Source organism: Lissotriton helveticus, chromosome 5_1, assembly GCF_964261635.1.
Source record: "Lissotriton helveticus chromosome 5_1, aLisHel1.1, whole genome shotgun sequence".
Lineage (NCBI taxonomy): Eukaryota > Metazoa > Chordata > Amphibia > Caudata > Salamandridae > Lissotriton > Lissotriton helveticus.
Genome location: NC_136065.1, coordinates 95042172 through 95066816, shown reverse-complemented (window position 1 = coordinate 95066816; position 24645 = coordinate 95042172). Strand labels below are relative to the sequence as shown.

The 24645-nt window shown below is 47.8% G+C and overlaps 1 protein-coding gene across 2 annotated transcripts in view; it reads left to right on the top strand.

Annotated features, from left to right (window-relative positions):
• LOC144754203 (E3 ubiquitin-protein ligase TRIM39-like) overlaps nt 1–24645 on the top strand; it is a 173594-nt gene that overhangs the window by 132238 nt on the left and 16711 nt on the right. For both annotated transcript variants that reach the window (XM_078641789.1, XM_078641790.1), the window contains one exon: nt 11081–11130. In XM_078641789.1, coding sequence (XP_078497915.1) covers nt 11081–11130 — 50 coding nt within the window. The remainder of the gene's footprint in view (nt 1–11080; nt 11131–24645) is intronic.

Sequence of the window (24645 nt, the reverse complement as noted above, 5' to 3'; positions counted from 1 at the left end):
AGATATCAAAAGGTTATTTTCTCTTGTATAAACCAATGAATGTAGAGATGGGACTATGCACTACAAACATGCACTGATCACGGCCTCACGAAATGCTGTTTACCTCAACCGATAAAAATGAAGAAACAACACTAGGGGTCATCAAGGTTGGGGGACGGGATCCGCTCTGTGATCTTAATGTGTGCTTTTTAATTGAGGTCATAAGCTTATTTTAAACTAATGTTTTATTGCTTATAAACGATGCTCATATATATTTTTTGTAATGGTTTTAAATAACTGCAAAATAAACATACCTTGGTAAAAAAAAAACTTACATTTACATAAATATTGTTCATATTGTGTGGATAGCATTAGTTGAATATACATATATGAATCCACAAAAAAACGATTGCATACAAAATGTAATAGATCTGTAATATAAAACGAACCAATTGTTTTATGGGTTACATATATACAATATATGTTGCCTTTAGCAATATGAATATATTGGAGGCTGCTTTTTATTATATGGAGTTGGTTTTATAAAAGGGCTTTATATTTAAAACAACTGCAAAGTGCCTCATCTTTTATAAGTTTTAAGTGAACTCTAAAATTGCCAAGGTGCTTTTAAAACTGGCAACTGGTGGGGTGGAGAACATGTTGGGGGGTGGGGGGGGGCGTTGATCTGGAGGCACTTACTGTCTGCAGTCTTTTGACTACCTATTGCAAGATCCATTCTTGCACTGGTGCATGCAACGCTCCAAGTCAGGCACTTCCTGTCTGCAGGCTCTACATTGGTAAGGCTCTTTGCTGCATGTTGTGGGATGCGTTCTAGCCCTGTCTAAGCGTTAGTGGGGAAAGCAGATAGGAGAGGGGGCAGCATATACACCATTAGAAGGACACTGGTGGGAGCACCCGTTCTAATAGTGACTGAAGGATGCCATTCATTGGTTTGTATAGTCAAACACTAAGTATGCCCTTAACTATTTAAACAAATTACAGTCTGTGGCATTATGATTTTTTGTACTTAATACACATTTACTTAACATTTGATGTAGGAAGAATTCACAATAACCACATTATGTTTCTCCAATAAATACAGCATGTGATATTTATATTGCACAAACCTAGCTGAGAGGCCTAGGAGTACCGGCCACGGTAGAAGGCAGAGGCCAACAGTGAGTGATAGCAGTGCTTTAAATGGGTGGGTACTCACCGGTACTGAGTACCGGCACTTCTTAAATGTATCACTCTTCAGATCTGGTGTTTGACGGAGAAACTGCGAGCGGGTACCGGCTGCAAGCGGGAGTGGAGAGTCAGGCGCAATCACCTGCTGAGATTCTAACAGCCTCAGGGACCCCAAGGTTATCCACCCCGCATTGGGATCCTGAATTGGAAAACGCTATCAGGAAATAGATAAGAGAGACTCGAGTAGAGCACGCCCAGAAGTTCCAAGGCCAGTGAAAGAAACCAAAACAGGCTATATCGCATTAAGACTAGTAAAAAGACAAACAGAAGAACAAGAAGAAGGGCGTACTCGAAGAGACTTAAATGTCTCTGAAAGGCGAATATGGTGCAGAAATCATCGGAAAACTGATCAAGTAAACAGATCCACGCAGAGATGAGAACTGTCATGCAATAAGGAAAGGACAATCACAACGGCAACCAACCAGTGCCAAGAATATTGGAGAGATTAATAAATCTGTCTTGATAAAGATGGCGGCATATTTGTAAAAGCCATCGAAACGCGTCGACGCAACTACCTTCACAATCAAAAGACCAAAAATCTATCCTGTAGACTAAACAAGAAATAAGAAGTCCAGGTTTTGATTTTGTATAAACCCAGGTTCCTAGATGTGCACACGCCAATGACCAATAGTAAATGTCTGTGTTTGTCTCTCCCCTTTTTGTAAAAATTGTTTTAAATTGAATTGATATCTCTGTAATTATAAATTGTATTTTTGAACCAATTTTGCTCTTGATTCAAATATGATGATGATGTCTAGAAATGTGTAATAGTTTTTTTTAATGTGGACACATGTAGTGTCGCTGGTTTTAATTTTGTACATGTACTAAAATTCACACTGTCTGTTTTTAAAATAAAATCTATATTTTTTACTAAAAATTACTATTTCCTGTGGATGCACTCAAATGTGTAGAACCTAGCAGTTCAGGTTGGGGTACTAAAAAAATCCCCATTTCGGTCAGTGCCAAGGGAAAACTCCTTTTTTCTACTGTTAAAGTACCCTACTCCCCTGGTTCACAAAGGGGTCTCTCTCTTACTTAGAAACATCACTCAGAGTACCGGTACTCATGAAAAGGTAGGCTCATTGGCTGTGCTGGTGAGTATGAGTGGGACGTGTCTCTGGAAGCTAGGGCGCCGCTTCAGGAGCCCCTCAGCTGAGCCCCAGCAGGGCTCTTTTGAATAATGTTCGGTGCTCGCCGTCATGCTGTGCTTGACAGTGTTGGGTCGAGATTCATTTTACCTGCTAGTGTGCACGAGTAATTTTCATAGCGCAGCACTTCAGGTAGTGAAACGTTTGTGCTGGGTAACACTTTGAACATAGAAATGTTATCAGAGGAAAGGGCAGCGGAATCTCACACGTCCTTTCTCTTAAGCTGAGGGTTAATGCCCAGACAATGCGATTGAAGAGGCCCCTGCAGCGCTAATCTAATTGCTTTCTGCACTGAGGGGCCCACCTTCCTAACGCCAAATGCCTCAATTTGCCGGTCTGTTTCTTATATGGCAATGCTGTGGCAGGATGTTGCATTTTCTGCCTGCCAGCCGGGCCCCAGTGCACCTATGAAATTCCCCTGCTGCATGGAGTTAAAGGAGGAAGCTGGTGTTCGAGACTCGATCGCCTGTTTACCTCCTCCTGACCTCGACATGATGTGCTATTGCGGTGCCCAGCCCAGCAGAGCCCAACTTCTGCCCCAGACTCACCACGCCAGCGTGAGTCTCAGAGTGGGAGCAGATGGCACAGGCTGAGACACTGCAGCAGGGCTCGCTGTCTAACTCTCTGAAGAAGCTCTCGGTAGAGCGTTCTGACAGCTGTAAAGAGATACAGGTTAAGTCAGATATTCATTTAATAATCGCCTGCTGCTGACATTTAAAATGTTTGTTATGAAAAGGATTAGGGGGCTCCAGCAGTGCATAGGGCCATGCAAATGGGCACACTAGAGTTGTCTGTCTGTGCTGAAAATGCGCTAGGTTTTGTCTAAACTATCAGTTTTGCTGATTTATTAGCAGTGCAAAGTATTTAACATCCCTGCTTGACAGTGACACTACAAAGCCCCACCCTTTATTGCAGAGGCGGGCCCCCGAAGGGGGCTCAGGAGCCGGCATCAAACCCAACGTCGAGCCCCCAGGCAGGAGGGGGCGGTGGACCCAGTTCTTATCATACACCTCGGGGGGAACGACTTGGCCGGCATCGGGATACAAAAAGACCTCATAGAAACATCCAGGGCATTTGGACGACCGATAATAATCTGGCCCGAGCTGATCAGCAGAAAGGAATGGCGCGGGGCAGAACCGTACAAAGGGGTTGAGAACTTGAGAAAAGAGTTAAACCTCACAGCGAGCAAGTTCTGCAGAGCAAACGGCCTGGGATCAATCAGGCATGGGCTGATACACACGGGCCGCCTGGAATACTACGCCAGCAATGGGTTGCACCTCTCCAAGCAAGGCATGGGAATGTTCTGGAATAACCTGTGGGGCGCCATTGTGTTGGCTGGTTGTCAATAACAAGTCAGGACGTAGTCAGGGGAGACGCAGGAAGACGGCAGCCTCCCTGACGGCGTGGCGAAGGACTACTCTGAGAACGGTTGGTACGGAGGCACACCGGAGGGCGGTGCGCCAGTATAGGTACACTCACCTTCACATGCCACACGGCTGGGTGAGGTGGCCTAAGGACAGCGACACTGGAATGCGTCTCGGCTGGGTTACATGGCTACCAAAGGAAGGGGTAGCAAACAGAGACGGTGCTCGCAGCCCAGCCGCATGGCTGGGCACAACAAAGTCAGACAAGGTAGTGAGGCGGCCTAAGTCTAGGGCAAAGGCTACCCCTTGCCCACGCAAATGAGTCGCAAGAAAATGCCAACCTACAAAAGAACCTGCCCAGAAGGGCCAAGAGACAATATCAAGGAAATGTATATTGACATGTGGTGATGTGTATTATGCAATATAGAACTCTATTGTGTCACTGAGAATGTATCTCTGTGAGTGTTCTCCTGTAGGCAGTTATTATCTGTGCCTTCGCCTGTCTGCTGGGACGGCTCTCCTTTTCCTGGAATAAACTTATCTTGAAAGACTATTTACCAGTTTCCTTCGACATCTTTTCATTGGCGACGAGGATGGGATACCCTGCTGAGCTGTGCCTGTGCTAATGTGGGATCCGTTTTTTTCTATCTACCTCCTCACAACATCTACAGTCCTCACAGTGTTTCTTTCTCGCTTCAACTTCAACTGTGAGTACATTTATTTTTCCTCACAAGGAATCATCACTATTAAAATTACAGGAGAGCCGCGTATCCCTAAAAGCAACAGTTGTTTTTAACCGCTCGTTTTTTTTAACGAAAGACTCACCATATTGAACCAACTATTTTGAACCAACTATTTTTACCAAAAAGAAATCTTTGGCACAGTATTCTGTTTACGAGTGAACAATTAAACCCTTCTTGGTGTTCAAGTGCTTTTAATGAGGCTCTAAACAGTGAACCCTCACCTCGGCGTTGGTTCCTGGAGAGATCCTTCGTGAGCGCTGCTTCCCTGCTTATGATGACGTGGTAGAACCTCAGTGTGTTTCAGCGACGCAGTCTTCAACAACTCGTCAGCATATCACCATTCTACTAAGCGTCATTACGCAGCCTATCACGATCCTTCCACATGTCACTGCGTTTTGACATGTATTTCAAGAAGCCATTTTAAAGCCTTTGTTGTTGTTTCCTTAGCAACCACTTGCAGCCGCTTTCACATAATCGAAGCTGACTGAAACCACCTGACGCCACAAAATAATCATTTCAAATTACCACTTCGAGGGAAATGATCAACAGTCGTCAGTAGTAAGTGGCAGTCTTTCCGACAAAATAAAATACTGCGCTAAGAACATAAGCGCGTTATTTATCACCGCTTCCTAAAGTATACTGTGGTTCATTTAACTATAATCCATTCGTTCTTACTTGGCACTTCACTGATGCGCACAGTTACATTGCGTGTCATATTTCCTACTTATCTCGTTTATTCTTGACAACATATTCTGCTCAGATCGACAAATTTTTCTTTGTGGGATTTATATTTCATTCACATTTCATAACTTACTCTGCCATCTAGTGGTCATTTTAAGTAAACCTTTCCTCACAACCAGCACTATTCATAACTACAAAGAAACTTCATAGAGAAAGCAGAACTACACCACATCTGTGTTTTTCTTCAGGCAATTTTTTTTTTCTCTTCCCTTCTCCAACAATTTTTACTGTGTGTTTCTACTGTGATACACACACAAGATCTTCAATCAAATTAACCACCACATCACTATTACATAAAACATTGTTACAACATGCAAAGTGTAACCCCACCTGCACCGTTTTTGCAAGAACCTGGTGATCCTCCATTAGAGTGGAAATTATGGATTAGGTCGTTTATGGCATATTTAGGTGCCATTGATGGCCAAAGGTACAGACCAGAAAGAAAAAAGAACCTTATGTATTATCATCTGGGAGTAGAAGGTCAAAATGTTTTTGACCATTTACGGCCATATGATCCCCCTGATGGTCAGGACCCAGATGATTTTGAGATAGCTATAGCAAAATTAGAAAAGTATTTTACTAAAACTAAAAATGTAGTTGTACATAGATATACGTTTTTCACAAGAATGCAAAAAAGTGATGAGAACATTGATTCTTTTATAACTGCTCTAAAGATGTTAGCTTCAAATCGTGAGTTTGACAATTTCACGTCACAACTCATTAGAGATCAACTTGTTGCACGATGTTATTGCAAAGAAATTCAAAAGAAGTTACTTACGTGCAAAGATCCCTCCTTAGATAAAGCAATTGATGTTGCTAAAAGCATAGAAACTTCCATGGAAAATGTAAAGCAACTGGAAACAGCTATGTCCAATACCACAGTCTCTGGTGCTGTTTCTAGTACTTCTGCAACAAAAACTCCTTTTGTTCCACGAAGCAATTTCAGAAGGCCTAATATATCTAGAGGTGGTAGGTTTTCTGCACCGAACAGACAATTTGAGTCTAGGATGTTCTGTTATAGATGCGGTTCATCTTTTCATGTTTCTTCTTTTAAGAACTGTCCTGCCATTAACCAACAATGTGGTCAATGTGGTAAAATGGGACATTTTGCCAAAATTTGCATGAGAGGTAGAAGAGGAAATGTTAGAGGAAATGTTAGATGTGTTGTCAATGACGATGGTACTAATGACGGTGGTGACAATTTTTCAAATGAAGGTGATTTTTCACATGAGGACATCATGCATCAGGAATATGTTGTTGTGGTCAAAGACTCTTACGATAAGGAAAATTCTCAACACATTTCTGATCCTGAGGTTGATGTTATCATTGAGAAAGATCATGTTCAACTACTTGTAGACACGGGTGCACGTATCACCATTGTATCACAAGATAAATACACCAATTTTTGGCCAGATAAAAGTTTACTACCTCCAGATGTTCTTACTGTAGCTTTTGAAGGAAGTAGGATTGAATTACTTGGATATTTCTGGGCTAACATTACTGTTTTAGGGGTGACCATCAAAGGGAAAGTATATGTGGCCAGACGAGGAATTAATGTTCTTGGTCTTATCCACCAAGCAGAGATTGGTTTGACTATTAAGCCTGGATTAGCCAATCCAGTATTCATTGACAAACAGTTTAAAAAAGATGTTTCTGTTACTTCAGTGACTGACTCTACATCCAGTACTCATTTTGATGGTAATTGGGAACAAAAATTTATTAAAATTTTTGAAGATCGCCTTGGAAAGATCACCAATTTTCAGCATTCTATCAGAGTTAAGGACAATGTTGTTCCTACTAAACACAAGTTACGCAATGTCCCTTTAAGTATCAGAGGTGATCTTTCAAAACATTTACAAACTCTATGTGATCAATGGATCATTGAAAAAGTTGAGTCCACTCTCTGGCTTTCTCCCATCGTTTTAGCCAAGAAAAGGTCAGGCGATTTGAGAATGTGTGTTGACTTACGCACTCTCAATGAGGCCATTTGGGTTGATGGGTTTCCTCTACCACGTATTGAAGATCTTATTGCCAAAATAGGGTCATCTTCGTGGTTTACGAAACTTGATCTTAAAGCTGCCTACCACCAAGTAGAGTTACACCCTCAATCTAGACATCTCACTGCCTTTGTTACTCCCGATGGTGTTTTTAAATTTTGTCGTCTTCCTTTTGGACTAGCATCGGCAGCGGCAGTCTTCCAAAGACTCATGTCGGAAATGTTTGCTCACAATCCTAATGTGATTGTCTTTCAGGATGACATTCTTATTTTCACAAAAACAGAAAGTGAACATGACCGAGCAATTGATGAAGTTTTTAAAGTACTAGAGAATAGAGGTTTGACGCTACAAAAAAGTAAATGTATTTTCAAATCCAAAGAGATTGAATATCTTGGTCATATCATTTCTGAAAAAGGTATTAAACCTAGACCGGGGTTAGTTAAATGTATTGTTGAAGCACCAGCTCCTCAAAATAGAGAGCAACTCATGTCCTTCCTCGGTTTATGTGAATTTTATGCCAAATTTATGAAAGATTTTGCGAAAACTACTGAGTGTTTCAGGTCCATGTTAAAAAAAGGGGCAGCATTTGTTTGGTCAGAAGAGTGTATGAAAGGTTTTCAAATTATCAAAGAACATATACTTTCAGCTCCGGCTTTACAAGCGTTTGTTGAAGGTAGACAAACTTTTGTCACTGTCGATGCTTGTGAGTATGGACTGGGTACAGTTCTTTCACAATGTTTTGAAGGGAAGGAATACACAGTAGGGTTTGCTTCTCGCACTCTCCGTCCTGTTGAACGGAAATATTCCGTCATTGAAAAAGAACTCTTAACTTGTACATGGAGTGTAGAGAATTTCAAGTCATAATTGTGGGGTATGTCATTTGTTCTCAAGACGGATCATCGACCATTAGTCGATATTTTAAATGGAAAGAATGTTAAACGTACAACAGCTCGTTTGGCAAGATTGTCCACAAAATTACTTGAATACACTTTTAGCGTAGAATACATACCTGGTGGGAGAAATAGCAGGGCAGACTGTCTTTCTAGACTTCCTATTTCTGACAATGACGAACAAGATTGGGAGACGGAAGTAGAGGAGTATTTTGTAGCTAATGTCTCTCAAGAATCCATATCTTTTCTAGAAGATGATTGGATTAAAGAACTTAATGGTGATGCTGTTCTTAAAGAAGTTTCCTCGCTTATAAGAAGGGGATGGCCAAAAGAGAAATGTCTTTCTCCTGATCTTCAAATGTTTTGGAAGATTAATACTGAACTCTCAATGGAAAATGGTATAATTGTCCGAGGTGATAAATTAGTCCCTCCTTCGTGCTACAGAGAAAAAATCGTTTTAGCAGCACATTCGGGTCATCTTGGTTCTACTATTACTAAAAGGAAAGTAAGATCTGATTTTTGGTGGCCTAAAATGGATTCTCAGGTAGATGAAATTGTCAAACAATGTCCACGTTGTAATGCCAGTGATAAGGTACTAGTTCTAGAGGGCGTTATGGAGTCTAAGTTGGAGGTGTCTCTGCCCCTCTGCCAGCTGGTTGATAATGCTTTCTACAGTCGGGGGCGCCGCGGGCTGTGTCATTGTCGACACCTGGGCTATCCCACTAATGACACCAATTTGTAGGATATGAGGTTGCCCAATGGGAAGATGGACCAGCAGATGAGAGGTTCAGGAATGTGTAACTACTCTTTTTATTGTGCTTCTTAAAGATAGGGTAGGGGTTGTATTCCGAGATTTTTCTCAAATGTGGCTCAGGCCAAAATAACAAAACAAAAATAATCAGTCAGGAGCCAGATTCTTCCTGTTTTGGGTCTTTCTTGAATTTGAGGGATTTTGGACCTCCGTGCTCTTGGTCTTCAGTAGGTATGCTCGTCAGGTGAGGGAAGGGAGAAAAGTAAACAAAAATCGGTTGGGGTCAGTACTGATACTAGTTTTGGTCAGTCTGTGCTACCACCACCGGAGATAAAGTGCAGGAAGGGTTTGTGGGGAGTTTTGCAGTGTATTGCCACCACTAAAGTGCCCTACCGCCCTCTGTCCCCACCCCTCCACCCCCACCCAAATGGTCCCCTGAGAGGCACTTGCCTTAAGCCACGGTCCATCCCTCGGACCATGGCGTTGGGACCCGGGGAATCTTCTCCTCCCTTCAGCCCACCGGGATTGGTCGCCTTGAGGATAATGCTTTCCTGGCTCCGTCTCGTCTGCCCATTCCTGGTTCCACCGTCTTCCGCTCCGCTCTCGTCCTCCTCCATTCCGTTCGTGTCCTCCTCCTCCCCGTTCTCGTCGTCCTCCTCTCCGTTCTCGCCTTCTCCTGCTCTGCTCTCGCCTTCTTTGGGGTGCACCGTTCTCCGTCCTCCGATACCGCACACCCTCAACGTCTCCTCTGGATGCTTTATGCGTCCCGCGTCTGCTTCTGTTCACGACTCCTCCCCTCTTGCAGGGTCCACAACTAGACCGCTGCCTGCATCTGGGTAGGACTGAAGCGGCACAGTCATAGTCCACTTCCGGTCTGCCCCGCGTTCCTCCTCCTTACAAGGAGGAAGGGCCCATCACATACTGTACAGCGTGATGGCCAACAAAAATGTTCTCTGAGTGAAATTGCTAGAGAGGGAGCTAAGAACACAAAGGAGGGACATTGACAAAAATGCACTAATACCATGCCAGCATTTCTGAATGCCACAGATAACAACCAATGGCAATTGGGGGGTGTTTGTAGATACATCAAGTAGGGTCTTCTTCAGGACTTGGTGGTTGGGAATTCACAAGATTCAATCTATTAACTCCTCTGAGCCTGGAAGGAGTTCTTATTCAAGGATCATCAATCAACCAGCTGTTCAAACTTTAGCTGTGTACCCCTCTGGATGTGCTAGTCAGTCTTCAGGGGGTAGTGGGGTCAAGGTATTAGCTGAATTCAGTCCTTGGAGATCGTCATGTATTGATGCCAAAGAGTGCTTGCTTCCCAAACCTCCTTAAGTACTGTATTCTCGAATGTCTCTCACCAACTCACGGTCAGTCACTACTACTCGCGCTTCCTTCTTTTGTCCCGAAGAAGACCCTACATGATGTATCTACAAATACATATATATATATGATGGCTCGGAGCACCAACTTCGAATAAATCACCTTGCACTGAATTTGGGTCAGTGTCCGTGTATTCTAGACAAGTGAAGTCTGCCTTGTTGCCGGATTATCCTTGGAATATATATATATATATACACTGGGTCGAAACTTCGATGTACAACCACCTCATGGCCTGGCTTACAACAGCAATTAATTTAAGAAATAGGATTAGCTAAAGTGAAAGACATGACAAAGACGGAGATTTTATATTATTGTCTTGTTTATTGTTTGAATTTGAAAGGTCACCCCTTTGCACTATATGTCACTTCAGTCACCCATTGAATTGTCTGTGTATTTGTGATTGTGTTTTATTTGTCAGACAGCCCCCATTGGTATTATCTTTTTGTATAGAATTGTTTACACAATTGGCGAGAAAATAGAAAAACAGAACAAATAATTGAATAAATATCTTTTTTGATTAAAACTTACTGAGGTGTGGTACATTTATAAAATTGATTGAGAAAAAAAAATCTGGTTCTGAACCAGTACCCCGTGGTACTTACCCAACGGAACCGCTTGTAGCTTTATAACTATTAACCCAGGTTCCGAGGGATACAGGGTGACCCCTTTCATCTTAATGGTTGTGTATAAATAGTCACACACACTGAGCACTAGTCCTCAGCCGCTGCTCTTAATACTGAATCTTATTTCAAATACAAGTCTTATGTGATGTCCATTCTTTGTTCGTGTGGCTGTCATTACTCTTTAATACAAAGATGATGTGTGTGTTACAGGTGTAATAATGTGAAGATTCAGTGTCCAGAGGTGGTGAAGACTAATAAAGGTAAATGTCATTGTGATGACTAGCTCTGTATGTGGGATGTGGTGGTATGGTATGGTTTTGTGTGCTATGGAATTCTATGGCATGTGTGGTATGGCATGGAATGTTATGGTGGTATGGTATGTTATGGAATGCTACGGTGGTATGGTATGGAACATTATGATGGGATGGATGGTGTGGTGTGCTATGGAATGGTATGGCATGTATGGTATGGAATGTAATGTTATGTGGGATGGGATGGTGTGGTGTGCTATGGGGTGGGATCATGGTATCGTAAATAATGATATGGTATGTTATTTAATTGTAATGTGCACTCAAGTCAGGGTACAGTTACTTGATTTGTGTCTGTAAATGTTTTCTATTCCAGACTTTTCAAGATTTTTACTTCTTTATTCTGTATATGTGCTGCAGCATTTCCTTTGTTTAAATCATTCTTCCCCTTTGGACAATCATGTTAAGTTTATCGGCATTTCAGATGCAGTAATTTTACACCTTAAATTAATGATACTGCTAGGACTGAAAACTGCTGCCAACACAGTTATTGAAGTATTCTGAGATTTTCACTATTGAATGGGAAATTACCTCAGATTTCGGTATTTACTGCATAACACATTTTTTGTTATTTACCACTTCACAAATTTTTTGTTAGAGTTCTAGTGGCTCCAATGACCAACCACATGTATCACTATTTAAACAAAGAGGGGGGACACAGGGAGCGATTGGGAGGTCCAGTGACTCGTGCTCCCAAGTAGATACTTTAAACAAACTAGAGTCAATGTTCCTATAAGGAGGAAAAACATCCAGAGAAAAGGAGAGATAACTTGAGTAGTTCTACTGCTCTGTGTGTGGGGGACAGTGCGTCCTTATCATGATGCCCTCACACACCCCGAGGAATGTCATGCTTCATCATTGGGCTGGTGCTCCTCGTCGGTCCGGTGCTGCGATGCCCTACGGGTCCCAAGCAGGGTCACTTTTTCAGACATCTTTTGATAAAGCTGTGTGGGTGCGTGGGGGTAAGTCACAGTGAAGTCCTAAATGTGTGGTTAAAACATGACTGGAGGGAGTCTAGGAAATGTTATTAAAGAAGTGATCCCACTGTCATTATTAAAAAGGTGCAAAGAAAGTAGTGCTGCTGTGAGGGGTGTTATGTCCCTCTGTAGCTAGTTATGTAGTATACCCCTAATGGGTATGCGTTAGGCCAACATGTTTCACGCTATCTCTCGGTCTCTGGAAGAGATCCAAAGCACTTCTTCAGGACCAATCAATAAAGTTATTTAGGAAAGACAAAACTGTCCAATGGCCTGAATTAATCTAGAAAGATCATGGAGTTGTACTCCCTTGAGAGCAGAGACATTGCCCCATGAGAATCGGTCTGTGGGTCACTCAAGACTGTAACTCGAGAATAAAGGAGTCGTTAAACCTCCAGACCTCATGTCTGCACTTAAAGTAGTAGAACGACTCAAGTTTTCTCTCCTTTTCTCTGGATGTTTTTCTTCCTTATAGGAACACTGACTCTAGTTTGTTTCAAGCACATGTGTCTACACCGACCCAGTGTGTGCATCTACACTGACCTAGCGCATGCACCTACACTCACCTAGCACATGCACCTACACTGACCTAGCACATGCACCTACACTGACCTAGCACATAATCCTACTCTGACCTAGCTCATGCCCCTACACTGACCTAGCTCATGCCCCTACACTGACCTAGCTCATGCCCCTACACTGACCTAGCACATGCACCTACATGGACCTAGCACATGCACCTACACTGACCTAGCTCATGCACCTACACTGACCTAGCACATGCACCTACACTGACCTAGCTCATGCACCTACACTGACCCAGCACATGTACCTACACTGACCTAGCGTCTGCATCTACACTGGCCTATTTATTTTATTTATTTATTTATTGCATTTGTATAGCGCGACAGCTACCCTGAGGGTTTCCCGGCGCCTTGGATCTGTTTTACACATGGGAGGAGCCTAGCGTATGCATATACACTGACCTAGCACATGCACCTACATGGATCTAGCACATGCACCTACATGGACCTAGCACATGCACCTACACTGACCTAGCACATGCACCTACACTGACCTAGCACATGCACCTACACTGACCTAGCATATGCATATACACAGATCTTGCTCATGCTCCTGCACTGACCTAGCACATGCAGCTACACAGACCTAGGACCTGCACCTACACTGACCTGGCGAACGCACCCATAATGACCTAGCGAATGCACCTACACTGACCTAGCTCATGCCCCTACACTGACCTAGCTCATGCCCTACACTGACCTAGCACATGCACCTACACGGCCCTAGCACATGCACCTACACTGACCTTGCGCATGCACCTACACTGACCTAGCACATGCACCTACACTGATCTAGCACATGCACCTACTCTGACCTAGCGTATGCACCTACACTGAACTAGCGTATGCACCTACACTGACCTAGTGCATGCTCCTACACTGACCTAACACACAAATCTGTCTGCACTGACCTAACACATGCACGCACACTGACCTTGTGCATGCATCTTCAATGACCCAACATATGCATCTGCACTGACCTAGTGCACGCATACAGTTTATAAGATCTTCTCTCACAGTCGACACTCACACCTTGCACCCACACCGAGGCCCGCAGCAACACACATATCTGCGCTCATGCCATGCACACACACACACATACAACAAAAGACGACAGTAGAGTACTGCTGCACTGATTTCTACAGATGATACCCAAATTCCATATGTCATTTTCCTGATTCAATTTGTGCCAATCCTGCCAAAGCGGAATGTGCATCCGATAATATCCGGTGCAGTGGTACTGCTAGTCGTAATACTGCATGTGGTAATACTGCATTTGCTAGTACTGCAGGTGGTGATACCGCATGTGGTAATACTTCACATGGTTATGCTGCATGTGGTTATACTGTATGTGGTTATACTCTATGTGGTTATACTGTATGTGATAATACTGCACACGATTATTTTGGACGTGGCTATACTGCACGTGGTAATACTGCACATGTGTTGGACCTGGCCCTTCTCCCAAAGCTAACCCCTGAACGTTACGACACATTTACCCAGGCCTAATTAGGCTCCCTTTTCAACCTACCCGGCACCCCTATGGTCGACCCTTGGGCAGGGCGCATTGTTAGTAGAGGTTAGGCCCTGCCCAGGAGCGGGTGGCATGACCTCGTAGTGTTTTGCAGCCATCTTCGTTTTAGTAGCTTTTTGATCCATACCCCTTATTATTTATCTGACCCAGGGAACATAGGAAAAATACGAGACTGACATCCCTAAAATCAGAATTACGTTATACACTCTTTAGGAAGAGTGCTCTCCACCTCCTAGGTCTAGAAATAGGACTTCTGGGCCGGGACTGTCCTCCAGGCAATCTTGTAGGACGATACTGCTAGGATGGGTATTCCCCGTCTAGAGATAGTGACAGGGCCTGGGGAAACTCCGTCATCTGGTATCTGCTGTCTGCCCTTTAGATTAGAGGGGAGGAGTAGTTTCGGAGCTGCGTCCTGTCCTCCACAATGCCGACGCCGCTTCCTGCTGGGCGGCTGACGACCCTGCCTTCCTGCTTCAAAGGATGGGGTGGCCCATGACGGGAGCCACCCCCAACCGGGCCCAGGGGAGGGAAACCCCCGGCCTACATGAAAGGAGATCAAAGACATTTTCAGGGATAAAAGAAGGACGCTGGAACTAGAGAATCAGATCTGCTAGGGGAACCTACAAAGAGGTACCCCCGGGAGCCCTCCTAAGGCACGACGAGTGTGCCTCTCGCTATCATCAAGAGCCCTGCTGACGCTGTCGCGGCTCCAAGCCTTCGCTATCACCAAGAGCCCTGCTGACGCTGTCGCGGCTCCAAGTCTTCGCAATCACCTGAGCCCTGCTGACGCTGTCGCGGCTCCAAGCTTCCACTATCACCTGAGCCCTGCTGACGCTGTTGCGGCTCCAAGTCTTCGCTATCACCAAGAGCCCTTCTGACGCTGTCGTGGCTCCAAGTCTTCGCCATCGCCTGAGCCCTGCTGACGCTGTCGCGGCTCCAAGTCTTCGCTATCACCAAGAGCTCTGCTGATGCTGTCGCGGCTCCAAGTCTTCGCTATCACCAAGAGCCCTGATGACGCTGTCGCGGCTCCAAGCCTTCGCTATCACCAAGAGCCCTGCTGATGCTGTCGCGGCTCCAAGTCTTCGCCATCGCCTGAGCTCTGCTGACGCTGTTGCGGCTTCAAGTCTTCGCCATCACCTGAGCCCTGCTGACACTGTCGCGGCTCCAAGTCTTCGCTATCACCAAGAGCCCTGCTGACGCTGTCGCGGCTCCAAGCCTTTGCCTCTACCTGAGCCCTACTGACGCTGTTGCGGCTCCAAGTCTTCGCCTCCACCTGAGCCCTGCTGACGCTGTCGCGGCTCCAAGTCTTCGCCATCATCTGAGCCCTGCCGACGCTGTCGCGGCTCCAAGCTTTCACAATTATCTGAGCCCTGCTGAAGCTGTCGCGGCTCCGAGCGTTCACCATCACCTGAGCCCTGCCGACGCAGTCGCGGCTCCCAAGATTTCACCATCACCGGAGCCCTGCTGACACTGTAGCGGCTCCAAGCTTTCACCATCACCTGAGCCCTGCCGACGCTGTCGCGGCTCCAAGTCTTCGCCATCATCTGAGCCCTGCCGACGCTGTCACGGCTCCAAGATTTCACCATCACCAGAGCCCTGCTGACGCTGTTGCGGCTCCAAGCTTTCACCATCACCTGAGCCCTGCTGACAATGTTGCGGCTCCAAGCGTTCACCATCACCTGAGCCCTGCCGAAGCTGTCGCGGCTCCAAGCTATCACCATCACCTGAGCCCTGCTGACAATGTTGCGGCTCCAAGCGTTCACCATCACCTGAGCCCTGCTGACGCTGTCGCGGCTCCAAGCTTTCACCATCACCTGAGCCCTGCTGACGCTGACGCGGCTCCAAGCTTTCACCGTCATCTGAACCCTGCTGACCCTGTCGCGGCACCAAGCTTTCACCATCACCACAAGCCCTGCTGACGCTGTCACGGCTCACGCCTGTCTTCCACCTGTACTGACCAGCAGCAACGTAGAGTGCATTCCGCACTCCTGCCCGCACTGCTGAGGGCGCCACGAACTGTGAGAACTCAACCCTGAGTACCCAGTGTACTCCTGCCCGCACTGCTGGGGCGCCACGAACTTTGAGGACAGAACCGCGAGTATGAAGCATACTCCGGGCCGCACCGCTGGTGCGCCACAAACTTGGATAATAGAACCACGGCCTCATCTTGAGGTACTATGTGGATTGTATGGTTATACACCTAATGAGAGAGTTATATAAAGAAGCCAATATCTTACTAGAACTCTGTGTCGTGTCTATTTTGTAGTGGGTCTCTTCTACTACCACGTGCAGTCCGAAATGCTTGGCACGCTAACTAGGGAATAAGCCTGCCTGCCCTAGCTACCATCCTACCAAAGGGAGCAGGCGTCATTTTGGGAAGGGCCCCTCCCTTCCTTTATGTGGGAGTGGGGTTCCTACTGGACTGGGATGGCGACCCTCGGCCAGGTGGGGATTCCATTTCCAACACTGGTGGCAGCGGTTAGGATACGAACTTCCGACTCCGAAGAGACGGAAGTGCCTTTAGAATTCCATGAACCAGGAAACAGTAACTATTACCGAGTGAGTACAAACTCCAAACTACCATGCTTGATGTTGTTAGACTTTTTTTCCGAGATGCCAGCTTTTGAGTTCATGAGGAACCGCGAACACTCGCTGACCAGGAGAGTCACCGAGTCCATGGCATCTAGCATGGGTGCTTGTAAGAAAGACGGATTCCAAAACCCCTTTACAGACAACTTACATGGGCGCCGGGGCTCAGAGGGGAGGAGGGATTCTTCCCCACCCGGCATCAGTGATCCTCCAGCCAGAGGCCTGTCCCCTGCGGAATGGGAGGACAGAGAGAGAGAGACAAGGAACATCAGATTGCAATGGTAAACCTAAGCTTAGAAAGGGACAAACGCCTCCAAGTACTGAAGGAGGAATATCAGAGGAAACTAGAGCAGATGAGAATTGCGCATGAACTAGAGATGGAAGAACTTGATCGGGAACGACAAAGGCAGGAGGCCTGGTGGGCCGCCGCCCGACAAAGCAAATCTTCTGTAACTCCCCCCATGAGCATGGCAGAGTGGGAGACCGAGCCCCGCGCAGCGAAGGACAGCGAATGTTCCCCTCTTTGTGCTGAGTGAGAAGCAGAGTGCACATTTTTAACTGCTGAGGTGGAGAGCTTGTATGCCGCAGCAGACCGCCGCGTTGGCCCCTTTCCCCGCGCTGAGGTTGAAAGGATGTACGCTTCAGCCAGCAGCGACCAAGCTCCACTGGCCAGCGCGGAGCTGAAGGAAGAGTCCCGCCCAGTTGGCGACAGCGGAAATGCCTCCATTTGTGCGAACTTTGTAGTAAACTACGACCCAGCTGGTGGCCGCAAAATTTTATTCCTAGACACTGAACTTAAGGACGAATTCAGCCCAGCGGGCCACAGCGGACTTTCGTTCAATACAGAACTAAAAGGGAAGCTCAGACCAATTAAGGGCCGCAGCCCCGTAGCAAATAGAGCAGGGGATATAGCACACCCACCAAGAGGTAGGTCCCCCCATTTGAGGGCGGGGCGCCACATGCCCCCGGGAAAACAAGAGAATAAGATAGCTCCTGTAGGACGCTGGATATTAGAGAAGGAGTCAGGGACTGACCCAAGAGTTGATGGTTCAAGGGATAGGGGCACCCGACCGACTCCCGAGGAGGGGCCCCGAGAGAGGGGTTTACCCATGGTTACGGGCCTGGTACCAGAAAGTAAGGTCAGCCCAGAAGAGAGTGTGTTAAAAAACGGCCAGGGACTGTCCAGCCAATATCGGGATAGCAGTGTAGAAGACATAGGAGAAGCTCTACCCGGTGGGTTGAAGGGTAGCCCGGGAGAAGAACCCGATATAAATATGGATGAACATAGCATAAGTACTGTTGTTCCAGAGCTTTGCCAACCCCTGTTAGAAAACAAGTTCCCTGTCCTCAGAGAACACCCGGTAGCAGTAATAATTGTTTTGAGTTCCAAAGGGTTTGGAGAGGGCCTTGGGGTGATCCCCTGGGAATAGGAGGATGTGAAGCACCCATACGTAGGGCCCCCGTAGTTCTAGTGTCCCGCAGTCCCACTCCGATTGGGAGGGTACCAGCATCTGGAAGGGGGTGCAGAGGGAGGGAGGCCTCGCCTCTGCCCCTAGTGGTACATGGGGGTTTGGACCCCAGGTTAATGGTTTCATTGCAAGAGGAAGATACCGGACTAATGAGTGAATTAGGTTCGAGGGGCATCTCTCCCGGTGGGAGGGTACAGAACCCCCTAGAGAAAGGAACAAGAGTATGGGACCGCCCACCTCCGCCTCCTAAAGGGCAGCTGGATGAGGGCCCAGAACTGGTACGTTGGTGCCAGGCGGTCATACCTAACCAAACAGGAATGGGAGTGGAAAGAAGATGCCCAGCACCTGGGGCTACTACCCCCCACTCTCCGACCCCCCCAGCAGTAGAGAAGACTAGCAGGTGGGAGCACTGGCTCTCACCCCTGAGAGCGGCCATTGGGCCACTTAGTTGGTTCGCGATACAAAAGGGGATGATGGACGGAGCGCTTGAACAAATCAAACACTCACCCCCAGTCAACTGATCTGGGTCTAATCCATCACCATTCTTTAGTCCACTCAGCCACCCCAGTTCAGACATGGCTATATGCAAATCAGTCTGACCCTGTGCCTTATGGGAACAGTCCAGCCCGAACTGCCAAGCCATGTCTTCCCTGGACCGGAAACAAGCATCCTGGGACCGGTTTCGGATTCATAATCCTCATCAGCCAGGCTATCTTGAATCCAGTGGCCAAGTGAACAAGGGACTCACGTCTGAGCATACCCTGCCACACTTAGGGCAAACAAAGCGATACAAAAGGGGATGATGGACGGAGCGCTTGAACAAATCAAACACTCACCCCCAGTCAACTGATCTGGGTTTAATCCATCACCATTCTTTAGTTCACTCAGCCACCCCAGTTCAGACATGGCTATATGCAAATCAGTCTGATCCTGTGCCTTATGGGAACAGTCCAGCCCGAACTGCCAAGCCATGTCTTCCCTGGACCGGAAACAAGCATCCTGGGACCGGTTTCGGATTCATAATCCTCATCAGCCAGGCTATCTTGAATCCAGTGGCCAAGTGAACAAGGGACTTGCGTCTGAGCATACCCTGCCACACTTAGGGCAAACAAAGCGATACAAAAGGGGATGATGGACGGAGCGCTTGAACAAATCAAACACTCACCCCCAGTCAACTGATCTGGGTTTAATCCATCACCATTCTTTAGTTCACTCAGCCACCCCAGTTCAGACATGGCTATATGCAAATCAGTCTGACCCTGTGCCTTATGGGAACAGTCCAGCCCGAACTGCCAAGCCATGTCTTCCCTGGACCGGAAACAAGCATCCTGGGACCGGTTTCGGATTCATAATCCTCATCAGCCAGGCTATCTTGAATCCAGTGGCCAAGTGAACAAGGGACTCACGTCTGAGCATACCCTGCCACACTTAGGGCAAACAAAGCGATACAAAAGGGGATGGTGGACGGAGCGCTTGAACAAATCACACACTCACCCCCAGTCAACTGATCTGTGAATGGTGATGGATTAAACCCAGATCAGTTGACTGAGGGTGAGTGTTTGATTTGTTCAAACGCTCCGTCCATCATCCCCTTTTGTACCACTTAGTTGGTTGCCTTGTTTGACCGGGAGTGGAAGAGGCCACGCCCCGGTGTTAGCTGTATGTGTAATATGGATGTGGGGTGATACCCCTCTATGCAAACAAGGATTAGGTATTACCCGGATGATGTCCCCCAGGGAGAACACTTCTTACATGGGGCCTAGGACTGGAGTAGACTGTTGTGGGCCAGGTCCCATGTTCTATCGCCCACCACAGGGAAGCCCATCCTGGTAGTGATTGGTCCCCCCTGTGTTTGGCTGGAAGGGGGTTGTGTTGGACCTGGCCCTTCTCCCAAAGCTAACCCCTGAACGTTACGACACATTTACCCTTTTCTCAAGCCTAATTAGGCTCCCTTTTCAACCTACCCGGCACCCCTATGGTCGACCCTTGGGCAGGGCGCATTGTTAGTAGAGGTTAGGCCCTGCCCAGGAGCGGGTGGCATGATCTCGTAGTGTTTTGCAGCCATCTTCGTTTTAGTAGCTTTTTGATCCGTACCCCTTATTATTTATCTGACCCAGGGAACATAGGAAAAATACGAGACTGACATCCCTAAAATCAGAATTACGTAATACACTCTTTAGGAAGAGTGCTCCCCACCTCCTAGGTCTAGAAATAGGACTTCTGGGCCGGGACTGTCCTCCAGGCAATCTTGTTGGACGATACTGCTAGGATGGGTATTCCCCGTCTAGAGATAGTGGCAGGGCCTGGGGAAACTCCGTCATCTGGTATCTGCTGTCTGCCCTTTAGATTAGAGGGGAGGAGTAGTTTCAGGGCTGCGTCCTGTCCTCCACAATGCCGACGCCGCTTCCTGCTGGGCGGCTGACGACCCTGCCTTCCTGCTTCAAAGGATGGGGTGGCCCATGACGGGAGCGACCCCCAACCGGGCCCAGGGGAGGGAAAGCCCCGGCCTACATGAAAGGAGATCAAAAACATTTTCAGGGATAAAAGAAGGACGCTGGAACTAGAAAATCAGATCTGCTAGGGGAACCTCCAAAGAGGTACCCCCGGGAGCCCTCCTAAGGCACGACGAGTGTGCCTCTCGCTATCATCAAGAGCCGTGCTGACGCTGACGCGGCTCCAAGCCTTCGCTATCACCAAGAGCCCTGCTGACGCTGTCGCGGCTCTAAGCTTCCTCTATCACCTGAGCCCTGCTGACGCTGTCGCGGCTCCAAGTCTTCGCTATCACTAAGAGCACTGCTGACGCTGTCGCGGCTCCAAGTCTTCGCTATCATCAAGAGCCCTGCTGACGCTGTCGCGGCTCCAAGTCTTCGCCATCGCCTGAGCCCTACTGACGCTGTTGCGGCTCCAAGTCTTCGCTATCATCAAGAGCCCTGCTGACGCTGTCGCGGATCCAAGCCTTCGCTATCACCAAGAGCCCTGCTGACGCTGTCGCGGCTCCAAGTCTTCACCATCGCCTGAGCCCTGCTGACGCTGTCGCGGCTCCAAGTCTTTGCCATCACCTGAGCCCTGCTGACGCTGTCGCGGCTCCAAGTCTTCGCTATCACCAAGAGCCCTGCTGACGCTGTCGCAGCTCCAAGCCTTCGCCTTCACCTGAGCCCTGCTGACGCTGTCGCGGCTCCAAGTCTTCGCCTCCACCTGAGCCCTGCTGATGCTGTCGCGGCTCCAAGTCTTCGCCATCATCTGAGCCCTGCCGACGCTGTCGCTGCTCCAAGCTTTCACCATCATCTGAGCCCTGCTGACGCTGACGCTGGTCCAAGCTTTCACCAACACCTGAGCCCTGCCGACGCTGTCGCGGCTCCGAGCGTTCACCATCACCTGAGCCCTGCCGACGCTGTCGCGGCTCCAAGCTTTCACCATCACCAGAGCCCTGCCGACGCTGTCGCGGCTCCAAGCTTTCACCATCACCTGACCCCTGCTGACGCTGTCGCGGATCCAAGCGTTCACCATCACCTGAGCCCTGCTGACGCTGTCGCGGCTCCAAGTCTTCGCTATCACTAAGAGCACTGCTGACGCTGTCGCGGCTCCAAGTCTTCGCTATCACCAAGAGCCCTGCTGACGCTGTCGCGGCTCCAAGTCTTCGCCATCGCCTGAGCCCTACTGACGCTGTTGCGGCTCCAAGTCTTCGCTATCATCAAGAGCCCTGCTGACGCTGTCGCGGATCCAAGCCTTCGCTATCACCAAGAGCCCTGCTGACGCTGTCGCGGCTCCAAGTCTTCACCATCGCCTGAGCCCTGCTGACGCTGTCGCGGCTCCAAGTCTTTGCCATCACCTGAGCCCTGCTGACGCTGTCGCGGCTCCAAGTCTTCGCTATCACCAAGAGCCCTGCTGACGCTGTCGCAGCTCCAAGCCTTCGCCTTCACCTGAGCCCTGCTGACGCTGTCGCGGCTCCAAGTCTTCGCCTCCACCTGAGCCCTGCTGATGCTGTCGCGGCTCCAAGTCTTCGCCATCATCTGAGCCCTGCCGACGCTGTCGCTGCTCCAAGCTTTCACCATCATCTGAGCCCTGCTGACGCTGACGCTGGTCCAAGCTTTCACCAACACCTGAGCCCTGCCGACGCTGTCGCGGCTCCGAGCGTTCACCATCACCTGAGCCCTGCCGACGCTGTCGCGGCTCCAAGCTTTCACCATCACCAGAGCCCTGCCGACGCTGTCGCGGCTCCAAGCTTTCACCATCACCTGACCCCTGCTGACGCTGTCGCGGATCCAAGCGTTCACCATCACCTGAGCCCTGCTGACGCTGTCTCGGCTCCAAGCTTTCACCATCACCTGAGCCCTGCTGACGCTGTCGCGGCTCCAAGGTTTCACCATCACCACGAGCCCTGCTGACGCTGTCGCGGCTCACGCCTGTCTTCCACCTGTACTGATCAGCAGCAACGTAGAGTGCATTCCGCACTCCTGCCCGCACTGCTGAGGGCGCCATGAACTGTGAGAACTCAACCCCGAGTACCCAGTGTACTCCTGCCTGCACTGCTGGGGCGCCACGAACTTTGAGGACAGAACCGCGAGTACGAAGCATACTCCGGGCCGCACCGCTGGTGCGCCACGAACTTGGATAATAGAACCACGGCCTAATCTTGAGGTACTGTGCGGATTGTATGGTTATACACCTAATGAGAGAGTTATATAAAGAAGCCAATATTTTACTAGAACTCTGTGTCGTGTCTATTTTGTAGCGGGTCTCTTCTACTACTACGTGCAGTCCAAAATGCTTGGCACGCTAACTAGGAAATAAGCCTGCCTGCCCTAGCTTCCATTTTACCAAAGGGAGCAGGCGTCATTTTGGGAAGGGCTTCTCCCTTCCTTTATGTGGGAGTGGGGTTCCTACTGGACTGGGGGGGGGCGACCCTCAGTCTGGTGGGGATTCCATTTCCAACAACGTGGCTATACTGCATGTGGCTATACTGCATGTGGCTATACTGCGTGTGGCTATACTGCGTGTGGCTATACTGCGTGTGGCTATACTGCGTGTGGCTATACTGCGTGTGGCTATACTGCGTGTGGCTGTACTGCGTGTGGCTGTACTGCATGTGGCTCTACTGCATGTGGTTATACTGCATGTGGTAATACTACACATGGTTATGCTGCTTGTGATTATACTGCATGTCCTTACACTGCATGTGGTAATTCTGAATGTGGTTATACTGCATGTGGTTATACTGTGTGAAGTAATCTTGTATGTGGTAATATTGTGTAACTTGGATTACCAGTTAGGTATAAACTTCAACTCTCTGTCAAATTGGTGTTGACACAAAACTGCAAATGGGAATCTTTGGGCTGTGACTTCTAACAGGGTGGTGGAGTTCAGTAAGATATTCTGGCTCAGTGTTTTTACTGGATAGCTGGGCCTCAATATGTTTATAAATAATCAGAAACCCAAATTTTAATCTTGCATTGTTCCCACTGTTACTTTCTAACCTGCAAATTATGTCAGTTGCTTTATTTATCTAAATACTGTGATTTTTTAATAAATTTTCTGGGCAAAGTGAAAGCCCTCCCTCATAACACTCAAGTCTTGTCTTCACTAGAACTTAGCTAAAGCCTGGGACCGGCACCTGCTGGAAATTAATCAGATTAAAAGGATCCTCTCTCCGGCACTGACCTGAGGTAGAAATATTTATTCCCTTTTAGACATTCCTAAGACTAGACAAGGGCTCTGCAAACATGGACCTGAGATTAAACATCCCAAGAGATGGACCTCGGCTACCGGCTTTCCGGCCTTCACGTCACAACCAAATTTGTCTTGTCTACACCACGTCTAATCAAAACCTTAACTCTGATCCCAAAATCCTGGCTGAGGTCTAATAGGGATAGGCAGCCAGTGTCTGTGGACTGCTAAACCCAAAGACAGTGCCTGCAAAGTCTGGGGAATCTAAAACAGATGGGGACCAACAGCAAGATCTGCAGAGTGGTATCTGCATGAGTTTACCTGGTGTGACTTAAATCTGGAATCACAGCGGTATCTACTACATCTGCCAATCGAAGCATCCCTAAAGGATGGACTCTACCTGGGTCACCAAACTAGTACATTTTGCCTTCTAGTAGCGCTATCATTCTACACCATCTATTGTGCTGTACTGACTAGTACAGTATACCATGGGGTAGTTCTACCACTCTGTACCATCTAATTTAGTGTACTGACTGGTACCGATTGCCTTCTGTAGCTTAGTCACTCTGCACCATCTAATGCAGTGTACTGACTTATACAATATACCTTCGTCTAGCTCTGCTACTCCGTACCATCTATGACAGTGTACT